The sequence below is a fragment of the Carlito syrichta genome, unplaced genomic scaffold (genome assembly GCF_000164805.1).
Source record: "Carlito syrichta isolate Samal-C Ts95f unplaced genomic scaffold, Tarsius_syrichta-2.0.1 Scaffold288089, whole genome shotgun sequence".
Lineage (NCBI taxonomy): Eukaryota > Metazoa > Chordata > Mammalia > Primates > Tarsiidae > Carlito > Carlito syrichta.
Genome location: NW_007232185.1, coordinates 39,488 through 57,618, shown reverse-complemented (window position 1 = coordinate 57,618; position 18,131 = coordinate 39,488). Strand labels below are relative to the sequence as shown.

Sequence of the window (18,131 nt, the reverse complement as noted above, 5' to 3'; positions counted from 1 at the left end):
ACCCCAGAGAATAAGAATTATAACAAGGTAAGCAAAGCAGAAGGAAAGTTTTTGAATAATAGTTCACTGTGCCGGGGGGTGGGGGGGACGACACAGAGAGTAAAGGCCTATTTCAAGTAAGGTAAGTAGAGGGGGTCCCAGTTCGATTAGTAAGCAATGCATCTATCTGTTAGCCCCTTTTACTTATTGATATCTATTGGGTTCAGCTGTGTAGTTTTTGGGGGAATTTGTTTTAACTGAAGTTTGGTGGGCCCTAGAACAGTGTTGGAGTAGCAGGGAGTATCCAAGCAAGGAATGTTTCTTGGCGGAGTTGGAGAGTTTCCTGGGGTCCATTTTAATCTAGAGATATGAAACCAAGAAGAATGACAGGACAATTTAGTAGCGGTTGATGTCGTTAAAATGATCTCAGTCCATCAAGGTTGGAGATAAGGTAAAGGAGTTTTATACTGGGGATTATTATGCATTGTTGGGCAGGTAATTGGAGTGAACCCGCTTTTGCTTCCCTGTCTGTAGCATTGTTGTCCCGTGAAATGAAGTCTGAGGTCACCTGGTGACCTCGGCAATGTATGATGCCCACTTTAGTTGGCATGTTAGCTGCCTCTAAAAGTGGGACAATGGTTATGGGAGAGCCCTTGGTTGATAGGAGCCCCCATTACTTCCAGATGGCAGTGTGAGAGTGAAGATGCTGTGAAACGTGTATTTACAATCAGTGTATATGTCTGTCTTATTAGCTGCAAAGGTAAGTGCCCTAGTTAGTGCAATAAGCTCTGCCTTTTGGGAAGAAGTTTCTGAAGGGAGAGGTTGGGATTTAATAATTTTGGTGTCAGAAACGATGGCATATCCTGCTATTCTTTTGTTGTGGAGGAACGGCCATCAATATACCATGTAAAATCAGGGTTATTTAAGGGGGTAGAGGAAATGTGGGAGAAGTGAGTTATTAAGTCCTTTAATGCCTCTTTGCAGGTATGAATGGTAGGCTGAAAGAAATTAGGGATAAGAGTGGCAGGGTTGAGAGTAGGACAGCGTTTAAAGGAAAACGTAGAAGGTTTAAGAAAAGTGACATGAATTAGTTGAATATGTGAGGGAGATGAGAGAATTATGGGTTTTTTTTTTTTTTTTAAGTGAAGAGTGTAGTCATTGCCAAAGCATCAGTAGGCAGGATGGCCACCCTTTGATTGTAGTATTTAGCTGTTTTGATAGATAAGTAACAAGGGTGAAGGAAGGGCTCTGGTTTTGTCCTAAGACTTCGAGGCCAATTGTGTTTTTCAGTAGTGTAAAGTATAAAGGGACGAGAGAGGTTAGAAAGTGCCAGGGCTGGAGCTGAAAGAATAGCTTGTTTAAGGGCATTAAAGGCTGAGTGAATAACTGACTTTGGTTCCAGGGGCTCTGAATGATTTTCTCAGGTGGCTTGATATAAAGGTTGTGCTATGAGAGCAAAATTAGGAATCCAGAGACGTAGAAATCCAGCTATTCCTAAGAAAGATAGCATTTCTGTTTTTGATGTAGGAGTGGTACGGTGGATATAAGGGACTTTCTATCAGTTGTAATATGTCTTTCAGTTGGTGTTAAAAGAACTCCGAAATATATGACCTTAAGAAGAGAAAGTTGAGCCTTGGTGAGAGATACCCGATATCCCTGATCAGCTAGAAAATTAAGGAGCTGTATAGTGTGCTGTTGAGAGTGTGATAACGAGGGAGTACAAAGGAGAAAATTATCCACATATTGAAGGAGAGTTCTTGGGGCAGGATTGAGAGACCAAGTCTGATGCTACGTCCCGACCAAAGAAATGAGGGCTGTTGCAAAAACCCTGTGGGAGGACTGTCCATGTTAGCTGTTGGGAATGGTGATTGTCTGGATCAGTACAGGTGAAAGCAAATAAATTTGGGGAGTCTGGGTGTATAGGGATGGTAAAGAAGGCATCCTTGAGAGTTAGAATAGTGAAGTGGGTGGTAAAGGGGGGGATGAGAGAGAAAAGGGTATAGGGGTAGGGGACCACTGGGTGTATGGGGAGAATGGCCGCATTGATAAGTCTTAGGCCCTGGACTAAGCAATAGGAGCCATTTGACTTCTTGAAAGATAGGATGGGGTTTTTTTTCATTTTTTCATTTTTTCATTTTTTCATTTTTTTTAATTTTAAAGATGTGGGGTATAATTCAGGGTTAGGTATACAAACATTGATTATGCAGGTACCCTTGTTGATGAGGTATGCCCCTCCCTCCCCTAGCAGTTTTCCTCAACTGCCAATCCCACACTCCTCCCCTGACAGTTTCCCACTACTGCCAATAGCTTTCTTACAGTATAATTGTTCAAGGTCTGCTTATGAGTGAGAGCATATGGTATTCTGTTCTTTGTTTCTGTGATAGATCACTGAGCATGATTGACTCTAAATCCACACAAGTTGCTGCAAAGTCTATATGTTTGTCCTTCTTTATGGCTGAATAATATTCCATTGTGTATATGTACCACATTTTTGTATCCAGTTCAGTTTCCATGGGCAACATGGTTGGTTCCATGTTTTTGCTATTGTGAATAAACCTGCAACAAACATATGTGTGCAGGTATCTTTTTTGTAGAATGATTTGAGTTCCTCCAGGTATATTCCCAATAAGAGGATTGCTGGGTCATATGGAAGATCAATTTCTAGTTCTTTCAGAAATCGCCACACTATCTTCCAAAGAAGTTGCACTAGTTTGCATTCCCACCAGCAGTGTAGAAGCATTTCTTTTTCTCTGCATCCTCACCAGCGTCTGTTGTTGTTTGTTTTATTAATGATGGCCATTCTTACTGGGGTTAAGTGGTATCTCAATGTGGTATTGATTTCCATTTCTCTGATGATTAGTGAGGCTGAACACTTTTTCATGTGTCTGTTGACTGCCTGTATATCTTCTTTTGAGAAGTATCTATTCATGTCTTTTGCCCACTTTTTAATGGGGTTGTTTTTTTTTTCCTTCTGGCACATTTGAGTTCCTTGTAGATCCTAGATGATAGGCCTTCGTCAGATACAGTTGGCAAATATTTTTTCCCAGTCTGTGGGCTGTCACCCCACTCTCCTAACAGTTTCCTTTGCTTCGCAGAAACTTGTCCATTTGATGAGGTCCTACTTGTCTATCTTATTTCTCATGATATGGTCACTTAGGGTTCTGATCAGGACTTGGTTGCCAGTTCCAATCTCCATAAGGGTGTCTCCTGCATTTTCTAAGATTCTTTTTTTTTTCCCCTAAGATTCTTATGGTTTGAGGTTTTACGTTTAGGTCTTTGATCAATTTAGTGTTAATTCTTATGTATGGTGATAGGCAGGGGTCCTGTTTCAATCTTCTGTGTGTGATCAGCCAGGTTTCCAGTACCATTTACTGAATAAGTTCTCCTCTCCCCAGTGGTTGTTGTTGGAAGCTTTGTCAAAGATGAGTTGGTTGAGAAATTGACACTTTGCTTCTGGAATCTCTATCCTGTTCCATTGGTCTATATGTCTGTTCTTGTGCCAATAAGAATGCGAGTATTATAGGTGGAATGGGTTGGACATAAGAGGCCCTGGCATAGTAGTTTAGTGATGATAGGCTTTAACCCTTGTTGATAACTTTGGGAGATGGGATATTGTGGTTGATTTAGGAATTTAGAGGAATCTTTGTGACAGATATGAATGGGAGTATAATGAGAAGCAAGAAATGGGTTGTCTGTTTCCCAGACTATGGGGTTTATGGAAGAGAGGGTTAATGAAGGTAGGGGAGAGGGAGAGAGAGGGAGACTGAGGAGCGGTAGCCAGGCTAGATCAGAAGGTGGACCTGGGATGGTGATAAATGCTTTGAATTTGGAGAGAAGGTTGCTTCCAATGATGGGAGTAGGGCATTTTGGGAGTATGAGAAAGGAATGGGAGAACAGGATGTTTTGAAGTGTGTAAGGCCGAGGTTCAGTAATTCGTGGTATAGATATTGAACTGTTAACCCCACAACAGAGACCTAGAGACTTTTGTTTTTCAGAGTAGGTAGTCATAGTAGAGTAAGTGGCTCCCATGTAAATGAGAAAAACGTTGACTTACTGCTACTGTGAAAGTTGCCCTCGGCTCTGTAGAGGTAAGGAGAGTTGGGCCTGGAGTCCTGGGCACCTTCAGTCTTCATTTAGTAAGTGATAGTATAAAGATTTTGTAAAGTAAAAAACCTTGTTTTTTTGTAACAAATACAGTAGGGGGGTAACAAAGACAGCAGGGGGGAAATAACCAGTCATTGTATTATAGAACAAAAGTACCATATAAGATTTTTTTTTAACTAAAAACATTACCTTAATAGCAACAACTTTTACATTTTTTGTTTGTTTGTTTTCTGGTTTCTTTACCTTTTAGATAACTTTTTTTTTATAATTTGAATTCATTTTTAGCAACTTTTGTTTAAGATAAGACTACATGATTTCAACGTGGATGGCCAGGACCAAAAGGCTGGCACCTGTGTTAAATTAAGAAATTAATTTGTGTTCCAGTGCCCTAATATTTACTTGGGGGTTATTGGGGTGATGGTGAGCCAGTGCCAGGCACTTTAACAGATTTTCAGGCTTCTGTAAGTGACTACCATTTGTGAGCCAAGTGTTCTTTCCTCTTTTCAGAAGAGAGTGCGCCTGTTTCCCAATGGCTTTCTGGTCTGCACAGTGAACAAAGTTCAAGAGGTTAAGGCTTTTGGGGGATAACTACATTTGTAGTGCCTCCACAGAGTGTACCCATAAGCAACAGACATAAACAGGTTTATTCTTACCAGGTCTCTGATGGGCAGTTGGAGTTTTGTCACCAATGGCAACTGCCAATTAGGGTGCTTCTTTGACCCTTTAGTTCTGCTGCCCTCCATGTTGACACTGTTTTTTTCTTAATGTTTTGGCTGAAAAAACCTTAAAATTTTTCTTTTAATAGGTTATACATATGAAACTTTTTGACCATTTGTCTGTTTGTAACAGTTTGATGTAAAACCCTTTGAGTGAACAGACTACATGGATGTGAAATGATTTGTTCCTACTTATATTTATAATTATGAACAGGCAAATTTGTTAAAAACACTTATAAATTATTAAATTACAGTTTTAGTTGTAAGGTGTGGAAAATTAAGTGAGAGTGATCGGTTTCCATCCTTTATTGTACTCACCCACAGAGTACCCAGTATTTTATCTGTCTGGCAGGAGAAGTACTAGGCTTAGCAAAAATGATTCAACTAGGTAGGAATGACCAGTTCCCAAACCTCATGTCATGCAGGGTGTTTAGCATTTAAAGTTTTACCTGTCTCATAAGAGGGTGCTAGTTAAGCACAATAGTTGATTGAACCTTTTGTTTATAAAATACAACATTAGCAATTCTGATATGACAAACACTGGTGTTATTTAGCATTAATATTTTAACATATGGTAAAGTTGGAAGTAAAATTTTAGTACAGCACTTGCATGTTTAGTTGGAAAAGTAGATTAAAGTTATAATGGATTTTTTTTAGTTGGTTTACAGGATTAATTAGCATGTGTTCCCTTTACTCTTGTCTGGGAAGAAAGTTGACATTGTCCCAGTTTAGATTTAACTTGAGAGAGATTTATTATAGAAGAAAAACAACAAACAGACAAGAACTTAAATATTTTTTGTTCTGGCCATCCCCTGAGAAAAGACCGGTTAAGTCATGTGGAAAACTGAATGGACTCCCCAAGTACACATTGGGGGTGCACATGGTTTGACTTGCTGCAGCTAGTAGGGCTACCGCTAAGGGATTATTAGGCATTGGGGAAAGTGGGACAAGAAGGCTGGAGGCTGGAGTCAGACACCGTGGCCTTTGACGTCCAACCTTCTCCAAAGGTAGAAAAGAGGAGAGACTGGGGGCCAGGGTTAAGCGCCATGGCCATAGACGCCGTCCCCTCCTCTGCAGGTAGAGGTGGAGGACGAGATAGATGAGCAGGAAGGAAAACTGATGGAGAGTGGAGTAAAAGCAGATTAGAAGAGACAAGAGACAAAAATATGGCAGGAGGAATGGATATTTGGGTGACGAGCTGAATTATAAAAGATCTGAATATGCGGAATTTTAAGGTACTTGTCTCTTTTTTAAGTACAAATTAAGCTGCAGGAGTGTATTAGGAGTTAGGAAGTCACCTTTCTGGCCAGGTTTCGCCATCCCGCAGCTTATATTGTGGAATTTTTCTTATTTGGCCACCAGCTGAAAGAGTCAGCTGGGCGGGATGGGCCATGGGCTGGAGCCGTGTCAGGGTCTGTTAAGCAGTATTGTACTGTACAGTATTGCAGTATTGTACAGTACTGTCAAAGGAAACGGGATGCAGTTGGGATGGGCTCTTGGTTTTATGGATTTGTTTTGGGGCTTTAAAAGTTTGAGAGACCCAGGAATTTATTTGAATAACAAAGCCAGGGGGGTCAAGAGCATATTTAAATATGTGGGTATGTGGGTGATAAATAAGGAATGACTTACCAGAGGTACAGAAAGGTATACTATGTAGCTGTTGAAGTTTTAAGGTTTTTGTGAAGTTGATTTACCAACAAAGAAAAAACAGCCAAGAAACCAAGCACTTTGTCTTTTACCCATTGGGTCCTTCTTGCCTCTCTGGGGAGTAGCCCTAGGCAGAGATTGTCAGTTGCCCTCCAAGATCCAGTCCGGTCCACAGGGAAATTTAGAAATATTGGCTAGAAGGAAGTAAAGAGTTAACTAGTTTTTCACCCTGTTGGGCCACAGTAGTTTGTTTTCCCTGGGACTTTTTGGCACCTTGAAGTGTAGCCTTAGTCAGAGTTTTTAGTTGCCACCAGATTTTAACATAGTCCACAGAGGGTTACCAGTTAGGAAATAAGGAAGAGAGAAAGAGATTTCAGAAATCTTGGTGAGACCTTCAGAAAATGTTAGGATCAGGAGGGTGTGGAGAGGGCACAGCACTGCTGGGTGGGAGCCAGCATGCCCGGAAGTGCACTGGTAAGCAGAAATTTGAATAACACAAAGATTTGCAACACAAAGAGATGAGGAAAGACAAGATTTATTTAAGAAAAGATTACTTCTCACAGACAGGAAGGGGAGACTTAAGGTGGAGTTGTGGAGCAGGATTTGGGGCTACTGCAATGGGATTGGAAGTGATGGGGGTGATGACTGTGATTAGCATGATGGAAGGAAGACAGAAAAGTTTGAGCAGGGATCGGGAGGTGTTGTGTTAGGAGCAGAGTGGGCTAACGGTATTTGAGAAGTAGAGCAAGATTTACAAAAAGAGAGTTGAGAGCCAAGAGCTACGAAAGCCTGAACAGAAGGGATTTCTGACCACTTGCCATTGTGGTGGTAGAAGTTATTGAGGTCCTGTAAAATTTAGTAATGGAGAGTTCCATTTTCTGGCCATTGGGACCCATTAAGTTTGAATTTCTGACCATTGGGACCCAGTAAGTTTGTATTGTGGCCAGACCATATTACAATAGAAGATAAGTCTTTTTGGTTTAATATCCTCTTGGAAACCTAAAGTTTTTAAGTTTTGGAGGAGGCATTCTAGAGGAATAGATTTCGAAGGTTGGTGTTGAGACTTTCCCATTGTAGCCAAATAGGGGTAGTGGAACAAGGGTGAGGAATGATGAGGAGAAAGGTCCAAGGGAAAAGGCGTCCCTGTTCCCACGGTCTTCTCAGAGAACAATGATGGCCTGCGGTGGAATGAGCGTCCTCAAAGGTCGTGGGGATCCTCCCACCCAGCACTAGGACTTTGAGACGAGAGATGAGAGAGGGAAAGAGGATCCAGCGAGAGATTTCACTCACCCTTGTAACCGATGGATGAAATGTGAGCCGGTGCATGGATGGTAATTTAGCAAGGCAAGTGAAGAGTCCCTTTCCAGGGCTTGTCTCAGCTTCTCAGCAAGGTTTAAGGGAGGGGACCCCCGGAGGTGGGCTCGTGAGAGAAGAGCTCGCCCAGTTGTGGTGGATTTTCTCCCAGGTTGAAAGGAGCACAAACTTTATGTTAGTCAAAGAGATTTTAAGGTGGGCAGGATCGGAAGAGGCAGCCAAGACGAGAATCAAGCCCCCAGGAGGGAGGGGGAGAAAAGGAGCGAGAGAGGGGTGAGTCCTAGCCAAAAACCTCTTCTCCAGTTTCGGCACCAAAAATGCAACGTATGCCGAGAAGCAAGAGATGAAGGGACTAGCCGCTGGTGATTTTAAAAGTTTATTAAAGAAAAGAAAAGAATTGGGGGGGGCAAGGGAGAGGGTGGCTGGTTCTATAGAGAGAAACCAGCGGCCTTTTTTCTCTTGCAGGTCACTTATAAAGCTCCAGTCTTGGCTTATCAGGCGGGTTGCCTGGCCTTGAAGTGCAGATGTCCCCATTAAATCAGTCACTCTCAGGATATTATTAATCACTTGTCCCTGAAGTGTAGTTTTAGGAAAGCAAACACTGACAGTCAGTACCAGGACATTATCAGTCACATAGCTTTGGGATGCAGGTCTCAGGAAAGCAGATATTGGCAGTAAAGCAATTAGTAATAGAACACTGTTAGAGCAGAGTGTTAGCATTTCGGGCAGTGGCAACTCTGTGCTTCATTTGCGAGGTGTATATGATGAGTTGTTTTAACTGCAACCTCCTCTCCCATTCCCCTACAAACCCTATCAGATGGCTCTTATTATTTTGAGGTATGTTCTTTCAATGACTGGATAATGAAGGGTTTTTAATCATGAAGGGATGTTGGATTTTATCAAATGTTTTTCTGCATCTATTGAGATGATTACATGGTTCATGTTTTTAATTGTTTGATGTGATGGATTACATTTATTGATATGTATTTGTTGAACTAACCTTGCATCCCAGGAATAAAGTCTACCTGATCATAGTAAACAATCTTTGATATGCTTATGGGTTGATTTTGGCAAAGTTGACAAAAAAATCAAGAAAAGGACACCATATTCATTAAATGGTGCTGGGAAAACTGACTAACCATACACAAAAGAGTGAAACTGGACCCCTTTTTTCACCATATACAAAAAATTGATTCAAGATAGATTAAATCCTAAAAGAAAGCTTAGGAAATACTCTTCTGGACATTGGCCTAAGCAACAAATTTATGACGAAGTTCTCAAAAGTAATGCAGCAAAAACAAAAATTGACAAGTGAGACCTAATTGAACTGAAGAGTTTCTGCACAGCAAAAAAAAAAAACCTACCAGCAGAATAAATAGACTGCCTATAGAATGGGAGAAAATATTTTCAAACTATGCGTCTGACAAAAACCTAATATCTAGAATCTATAAGGCACCTAAATGAGTTGACAAAGGAAAAATAACACACACACACATTAAGAAGTGGGCAAAGAATGTGGACAGACACCTTTCAAAACAAGACATACAAGTGGCCAATAAACATTTTTAAAATGTTCAATGTCACTAATTATCAGAGAAATGCAGCAAATCAAAACCATGATGAGATACCACCTCATAACCATCAGATCAGCTCTAATTGATGTCAAGCAACAACAGATTTGGCATGATTGAAGAGAAAAGGGAATGCTAATACACTATTGGTTGGATTGTAAGCTAGTTCAGCCCATGTGGATGCCATCTCATACCAGTCAGAATGGCTATTATTGATAAATCAAAAAACAACAGTTGTTGCCACAGTTGTAGAGAAAAGGGAGCAAAGTCATATACTGAGACTGAATATGCTAATACACAGTTGGTTGGATTGTATGCTAGTTCCGTGCACGCAGAAAGCAATTTGGAGATTTCTCAAAGAACTAAAAATAGATTAACTATTCGACCCAGCAATTTCACTACTGAGTATATACTCAAAGGAGCATAAATAATACTGCCAAAATGACACCTGCACTCATATGTTTATCACAGCACTATCTCCAATAACAAAAACATGGAACCAACCTAGGTGTCCATCAACAGTGGACTGGACAAAGAAAATCTGGTACATATACACCATGGAATACATCACAGCCATAAAGAATGAAATCATGTCCATTTCAGCAACGTGGATGCAGCTGGAGACCATTATTCTAAGCATATTAACACAAAAACAAAAAACTGAATATCACATGTTCTCACATATAAGTGGGAGCTAAATACTATATGCATATGGAAATAAAGATGGGAACAACAAACACTGGGAACTTCTAAAAAGGGAGGTAGGGAGGGAGACAAGGGTTGAAAAATGACCCATTAGGTACCATGCACACCATTTGGATGATGTACTTAATAAAGCTTAAACTTCACCATCAGGCAATATGTCTATGTAACAAACCGGCACATGTACTCCTTAAATCTAAAAATTTTAAAAATAAAATAAAAGAAGATATTTTTACCATCAAAGAAGAACAAGGAGGTGGAAGAGGAAGAAGAGGAGGGAGGATAAAAGAGGGAGGACAGAGGAGGAGGAGGAGAAAAGTTCCACAGTTAGAGTGTAGGATTTTGTTGCTAGAGGGCTAGAACTGAAGCCACAGCCCCAGTATATAGCTTTGTGACTAGTCAGAGACAGTTGTTTTCTCACTTCCATGGTTTACTGGTCTATAAACAGTAGATGATATCATTTGAAGACTAACAAAACATTAACACAAGAGATACCTTTATCCCATTTCTTCTTTTTCTAAAGCCAGATTTCTACTACTGTTTAATGCAAAAATTGTGATACAAAATCTTACACAATTATTAAACAAGCGTGTTTCAGCATTTTTGTATCTGTAAATACAGCCTCTTTCATGATCAAATTTTAACCCAGTGCCTGAAAAAATGGTACTTCTAAACGTTTGAAAATATGTGCATCTATTATGACAACAAAAGAAGTACAATTTGTTCCATGAGCTCTTTAGTCATGCAAGATTCTATCTAGAGCAGATATTTTTACCACCTCTGGGTAAGCGTGTTTTCTTTTCAATGTAGCTTGCAGGAATAAACTATGGTGTGATATTCATATGTGTATATTTTGTATTTCAGAAAGCCTTGGAATTAGATCATCTAAAAGCATGTAATTTCAAAGTAGTATAGAGCTAAATAAAGCATGTTTTCTTCTAATATTCATCTTCAGCAGAGAGTTAAGAGATTGATCTATAAGACCTAATAGATGTGGAGTACATGCTCTGTGTGTACATGTCTGTGTATGTGTGAAAGACATATCATATTTATGTGTGTTATTTAAGGTCAAAAAAAGCAAAATGTAACCTGCTGTAGAGGAATATGAAGACAAATATTCTCTGGGCAGCATAAGCATGCTTCTTTCAAGATGGGGAGTGAATCCAGAAAGAGGTATATTTTGGTATATGGCTAAGACAATCCTATAAATATATTAAAGCAAATAGAGTTTCTATTTCTGTAGATATTATTAACTTCCCAAACAGTATCACAGAAACTGACAGTTTACAAATGTATAGAATGGGACTTTAAAAATATTTGGTAAGCACTGTGTGTGGCCTACTAATGTAAGATCAGAAGTGGACTCCTGACAAAGTCTTTAACATAACATTGATTGTGAATATCCCAAATAAGCCAGTCATTGGAAATATCCGAGATGCTTCATTAAGATTAAAGCCACAGGTATAGTGACTGAATAGCTTCACACTCAAATATGTTAAAACTACCCCCAGAAATATTTGCCTAATCAAAAGTATTACAAGTTTTTAAGACATAGTAGATTTATTTCTTTTCCTTCCTTCCTTCCTTCCTTCCTTCCTTCCTTCCTTCCTTCCTTCCTTCCTTCCTTTCAGTTGGAGTCTCACTCTGTCACCCAGACTGGAGTGCAGTGGCCGCTCCAGGCCAATGCAGACTCGACCTGCTGGGCTCCGGTGATCCTTCCGCCTCAGCCTTCCAAGTAGCTGGAACTACAGGCACACGCTACCACACCCAACTAATTTTTTTTTTATTGTAGAGATGAGGTCTCACCAAGTTGCCCAGATGGGTCTCGAACCTGAGGGCTCAGGCAATCCACTCACCTCAGCCTCCCAAAGCATGGGATTACAGGCTGAGCCACTGAGCCCAGCTGGGACATAGTAGATTTCATTCCATTCAGAATGGTATAGTAAATTCACCAGACAATGTAAACCAACAGATTTAAATTTTTTACAAGAAAGAACAAGAATGTCCAGTCTCTAAGACAATCTCAAGAACCTCATCCCCTGATACCTGTGATTTGGGAGTTATTCATCTCCTTATTTCTGCATTTACACATATTCCACCTTTCCAGTAAAGAGTATCCCCAAGACACTTCTATACATATTTGTTCCCAGAGTCTGCCAAATCAGATTCTAAATATGATACTAAAAAAGGAGGGGGGGGGGGAATCTCTCAGCTATTCTACATGCAAGCATCAGTTCAGAGGTCACCTGCAAAGGAAAGTTTAACGGAGAGCTATAACCTGGTCTTCCCTCCTCAACAAGCTTTGCCAGAACAGAATTCTAGCAAAAAGTAGCTGCTGAAATTTGCCGACTAGGAAATAAATGAGTTTCTTATAGAAGTTGTTATATACTGCTTACTGATCCAGTAATGTTTTTAGCAGGATGGATATAATCTGCTTAGAGTGTTTATTATAAATAAATCTACAAAATACAGACTGCTATTATACTAAAGAATAAAAGTGCTGAAGCCAGAACAGGGCTACATGGGTAAAGACATAACCTTTGTTATACTAACTTGTACCATAGTACTACATTTCGAATAAAAATACATTTCACAGCCGGGCTCGGTGGCTCAGCCTGTAATCCCGCGCCTTTGGGAGGCTGAGGTGAGTGGATTGCCTGAGCCCGCGGGTTTGAGACCCGCCTGGGCAGCGAGACCTCATCTCTACAATAAATCAAAAAATCAGCCGGGCGTGGTAGCGCATGCCTGCCATTCCGGCTACTGGGAAGGCTGAGGCGGAAGGATCGCCGGGCGGCCACTGCACTCCAGTCTGGGCGAGAGTGAGACTCCAACTCAAAAAATAAATAAATAAATACATTTCGCTGTTGAAAGAAAGACACAGGAAGTTCCATCTGTCTTACTGGGGATCTCATAGATATTTTATGGGCTGTTGCCGCCTTTTTGTATCCTTTGCTAATTGTTAATAAATTTTGTGCTGGCTGAAGATTCTGTTTCATGTGATCTGACTGACATTTTGGGTCTGTTAATCACTCACCACCTGAGCTGATGGTGAGCACTCTGTACTTCTCAGAATGTTAAAGTACTGGAAGAATGCATGAATTGCTGTAGGACATCATTATAACACTGAACTCCAAATGCTAAAAGTTGATGGGATAAATAATTTAAGTCCTGATTACAATCACTTTCTCTATTCCACAGTTGTCAGTGGTATTTCAAAAGGAATTCGATCCTAACAATTTTGGTGGTAATTTAAGCAACACTGTGGTCTGCTATAGACAAGGCCCAGAGACTACATGGTGAGGCAAAGTTCCTAGATCCCATCTGAAAAATATTGCAAAATAATACTGAATTTGTTGTTTGGTCTCTTAGAGGTTTTGTTTGTTTTGCTTTTCTCTTTTGTTTTGCCATGTGGGACCCAGAGATGTTTATAATCTGTAATTTATTCCCAAGTGATAATCCCAGATGTCATTCAAATGTTTACCTAAAGAAAATATATATGTTTAGTGGCTACAATATTGTGTGTTCCTTAAAAAGAGAGAAGTAGTTGCTCAGACAGAACAATAGGATCTGTGGTTTTCATGAGCTCTTGAAGTTTTCTGTACAAAAGAAAGTTCATTTTAAGTATTTTTAAAAAGTAACCAAGCCGGGCTCGGTGGCTCAGCCTGTATTCCCGCGCCTTTGGGAGACTGAGGTGAGTGGATTGCCTGAGCCCGCGGGTTCGAGACCCGCCTGGGCAGCAAGACCTCATCTCTACAATAAATCAAAAATCAGCCGGGCGTGGTAGCGCATGCCTGTAATTCCGGCTACTTGGAAGGCTGAGGCGGAGGGATCGCCGGAACCCAGCAGGTTGAGGCTGCGGTGGCTGGGAGCGGCCACTGCACTCCAGTCCGGGCGACAGAGTGAGACTCCAACTCAAAAAAAAAGTAACCATTTGAGTAGAACTATCAGGGTAATTTTGGATAATAATAAAGGGCTGGGTGCAGTGGTTCGTGCCTACGGAGCACTTAGGGAGGTGGAGATGAGTAGGATTGCCTAAATCCAGGCGTTGGATACCAGCTTGGGCAGGTTGGTGAGACTTCGTCTCTACAATAAATTGAAAAATTAGTTAGGTGTGTGTGTGCATACCTGTATTTCTAGCTCCTTGGAAGGCTGAGGTGGAAGAATCGCCTGAGCCCAGCAGATCTAGTATCTGTGAGTGAGCCCCTGCACTCCAGCCTGGGCAACAGAGACAGAGTGAGACTGACTCAAAAAATAAAAATAAAGAATGGGAAATGTGTCACTGGTGGGGGTAAATAATATTCCAAAATTGTTTGTATACTGGTATACGATGAGCATTATTGTCAAAATATGCAGTTTCTCAAGTGTTGATTTCACATGTGAATACTGTGATGCTATGCAGGATACATAGAATCTTTACCATACTGAACTTGTTAGATTTGGTCTTTAAGTGTTTTTGTTTTGTTTTGTTTTGATTTTGTTGCAGCATGGGACTTGGAAATCCTTATAATCTGTAATTTAGTCTTAAGTGATACAGACATTCAAATGGCATATAAACATTTACTTTACATGGAATATAAATCTGGTTTAGTGGCAGTGCTTTTGTATGTTCTTTTTTTTGAAGATGTGGGGTACAATTAAATAAGTTAAGTTTACAAATGTTCATTATGCAGGTGCCCTTGTTGATGAGATGTGCACCTCCCTCCCCTGAAAATTTCCCTCAAGTGCCAATCCTACTCTCCTCCCCTGGCAGTTTCCCACTACTGCCAATCCCTTTCTTACAGTACTGTGATAATTGTTCAAGGTCTATTTACAAGTGAGAATGTATGGTACTCTGTTCTTTGTTTCTGTGATAGATCACTAAGTATGATAGACTAAATCCATCCAAGTTGCTACAAAGCCCATATGTTTGTCCTTTTTTATGGCTGCATAGTATTCCATTGTGTATATGTGCCACATTTTTTTAACCAGTCCGGCTTCGATGGGCAGCCTGGTTGGTTCCATGTTTTTGCTATTGTGACTAGAGCTGCAACAACCATGCGTATGCAGGTATCTTTTTGGTAGAATGACTTGAGTTCCTCTGGGTATATTCCCAACAGGGGGATTGCTGGGTCATATGGAAGGTCAATTTCTAGTTCTTTTAGAAATCACCACCCTGTCTTTCAAAGAGGTTCCATTAGTTTGCATTCCCACCAGCATAGTTGCTATCAGTTTGCTCTAGCTGTTTTGCTTACCAAATGCCATCTAGATTGCAACATCGCTTGTCATTAACATGACCAGCTAAGGGGGGCTTCAAGGCTGAGAAGAATGTAAGATAGCTTTCACAGGAGGAACCTCTGTCATAATTGTTATGTATGTATCTCCATTCAGTAATACAATATGCTACATACTGGAAAAACATACCCAAAAAAGAACCGTTTCTGTAATGATAGCATTCTCAAAGCTCTAATGTCCATCAAAAAATACACTATTCATGACATTAAACTTATGTAAAAATGAGGATCTACAACTCAAAATAAATGTACATTGCAGACTGAGTTTGAGTGGGGATCTAAGGGTTAGAATGTCAGATTCAATTATTCAAGTATGTTTATATGTTTATTATTAATAATTAAGAGTTGTATGACAGTTATTTCATAGTGAGATGGCTATTAACCTTACAGATCTCAAAGCTTAGGCATAATTTTTAAAATTAAAATTTGCTTTGTTTATTATTTAAATTTTCTCCTGGTGAATTTGAGTAAGTTTCTACAGAACATGAGTTTCCTGAGAATAAGGGGCTATTTCCCATATATTTATGTGACCCTGAATTGAAATTATCTGGGGTCTTTCCTAGCCAGATGTGAGACACAAATGCCCTGACAAATTGATACCTGAATCAAAGAATTTGTAAAATGATATGAAGAGAGTAATCTAAACATATTTTACCCTTTGAAAGTTTTACTGCTTTACCATAGGTAAATGTGTAAGTTATGAATAGGACTTGAGTCATGTACTAGTCAGATATGATAATGTCCTCAAAAGTCACTTTTAAAAAGGAAGAAGATGACTCACAAACTTAAGTGACAGACCCCCATACCTCACACTGGTGTTTCTCTAAGTACAAAGTAAACAAAAGCCCTGCCTGGTGAGATTACCAGCCAATGATTCCTTGTCACTGGTGGCACAGGCTCATACCCTTCCCCCCAGGGATTCTTGTGTACAGCCGTCTCTGAAATAAATGCTGCAAAGCATGCTGCCCTGCTGGCGAGGTCACACTTGGGTCTAATTTCGGATGTCTTTATCAGAAATTATCAAAATTGATGTTAGCAACTTTTTCTTTGAACTTCAAGGTTTTTTTTTTTCCCCACAGTTGCCCCACCTACTTCTATGAAAAAACTCTGATACTGTCAATCTATGAACGTCATAAAACAGCAGTGATCAAAATACAAAAATAAGTAATATCCCACTAGCAATTTCTAGAAAATGCCAAAATGTTAAAATTCTTTACAGTGCCTCACAAGTTTCATGTTTTTATGATGACTCTACCTTTATAGTAAATACTTAATTGTCTTTTTGCAATGAAATAGAATAATGTGCCCAAATAAGGTGGGGGAAAAAAAACTGAGGAGCTTTTTAAAAATTATAAAAATCATGCAGGAGCTCTAAGAATACTGAATCATAATCTCTGGAAGTGGGACTGAAATCATGAACTTGGATTTTAATTGCTCACTTTCTTAAGAGAATTAGGTGAAAAACACCTCATCAATAAGGGTGCCTGCATAATGAACATTTGTTTACCTGACCCTGAATTTGTTTACCTGACCCACATCTTTAAAATAAAAAAAAAAAAAAGGAAATTTCCTTGAGAGTTGCAGAGGGATTTTGGATAACACATGGAGAACATGTATGTCTTAAGAACTCTGGCATTCAAAATCCTTCCATTGTATTGTTGTCATCACCCAGTCATCTGAAGTCATAGTCCTTCCAGAGCATCTTCTTAAGTGCTCCCTTCACATCCTTATTCCTCAGTGTATATATGAGGGGGTTGATCATGGGTGTCACGATGGTGTAGAAGAGAGAGATGAACTTGTCCTGGTTCTGAGAGTTGCTGCTGGGCTGAAGATAAGCATAGATGGCTGTGCCATAGAAAAGGGAGACCACTGTGAGGTGGGAGCCACATGTCCCAAATGCTTTTCTCTGTCCTGCTACTGACTTTATTCTCAAGACTACCCTGACAATTCGACCATAAGAGAACAAGATTAATGCAACAGGAGCAAAAAGAATGATGACACTGACAAAGAAGATCTCAGATTCATTCATAGCAGTGTCCACACAGGCAAGCTTGAGCAATGGAGGGACCTCACAAAAGAAGTGGTCTAATTTATTTCTTCCACAAAGTGGTAAAAAGAAGATGAGCAGTGTCTGCAATAAGGAGTTGGCAAAACCAATGAGCCATGATACAGAAGCCATCAGCACACAAAGACGAGGGTGCATGATTACTGTGTAATGGAGGGTCCTGCTAACAGCTGCATAGCGGTCAAATGCCATAGCTCCTAGGAGAATGCATTCTGTAGACCCCAAGCCCAGAGATATGTACAACTGAACTACACAACCACCATAGGAGATAGATTTGTCTACGCCCCTGAGGTTTACCAGGAGCTGAGGAACAATACTGGTAGTGTAACACAGGTCCAAAAAACTGAGGTTAGAGAGGAAAAAATACATAGGGGTGTGAAGGTGTGGGTCCAGTTGGGACAATACAATAATGGCTGTGTTCCCCAGTAAAGTGAAGATGTAGAAAATCAAAAGAACCACAAAGAGGACTAGCTCCAACTGAGGTCTGTCAGAGAAACCCAATAGGATAAATCCAGTGAAAGAAGTTCTATTTTTCTGATCCATCCTTTGTTAGCACGTTTTCTGTAAAGACCAAACATTCAGCAAATTTTAAAAGGTACCTTCAAAAGCAAGGGGGAGGGAGAGAACTTTATCACCTGTAAAAGACAAGACTGTGGAATTTTATATGCAACTATTTTAATAAATGATGTACGCGTTGAGACCAACATATCTTATACCAATTTTGTTCACATTATTACAAAATGCAATATCATTAATTTTTTCT

General features: G+C 40.1%; 1 protein-coding gene across 1 annotated transcript; it reads right to left on the bottom strand.

Moving 5' to 3' along the window:
- Positions 1–16,975: 16,975 nt before the first annotated feature.
- On the bottom strand, positions 16,976–17,911 carry LOC103255399 (putative olfactory receptor 2B8). Its single transcript, XM_008053351.1, has one exon. It carries the CDS (start codon positions 17,909–17,911, stop codon positions 16,976–16,978), a length of 936 nt encoding a protein of 311 aa, XP_008051542.1.
- Positions 17,912–18,131: the final 220 nt, after the last annotated feature.

Excerpts from the sequence above, each read along its gene's own strand:
- LOC103255399 (XM_008053351.1), bottom strand. The coding sequence starts at position 17,911 with ATGGATCAGAAAAATAGAACTTCTTTCACTGGATTTATCCTATTGGGT.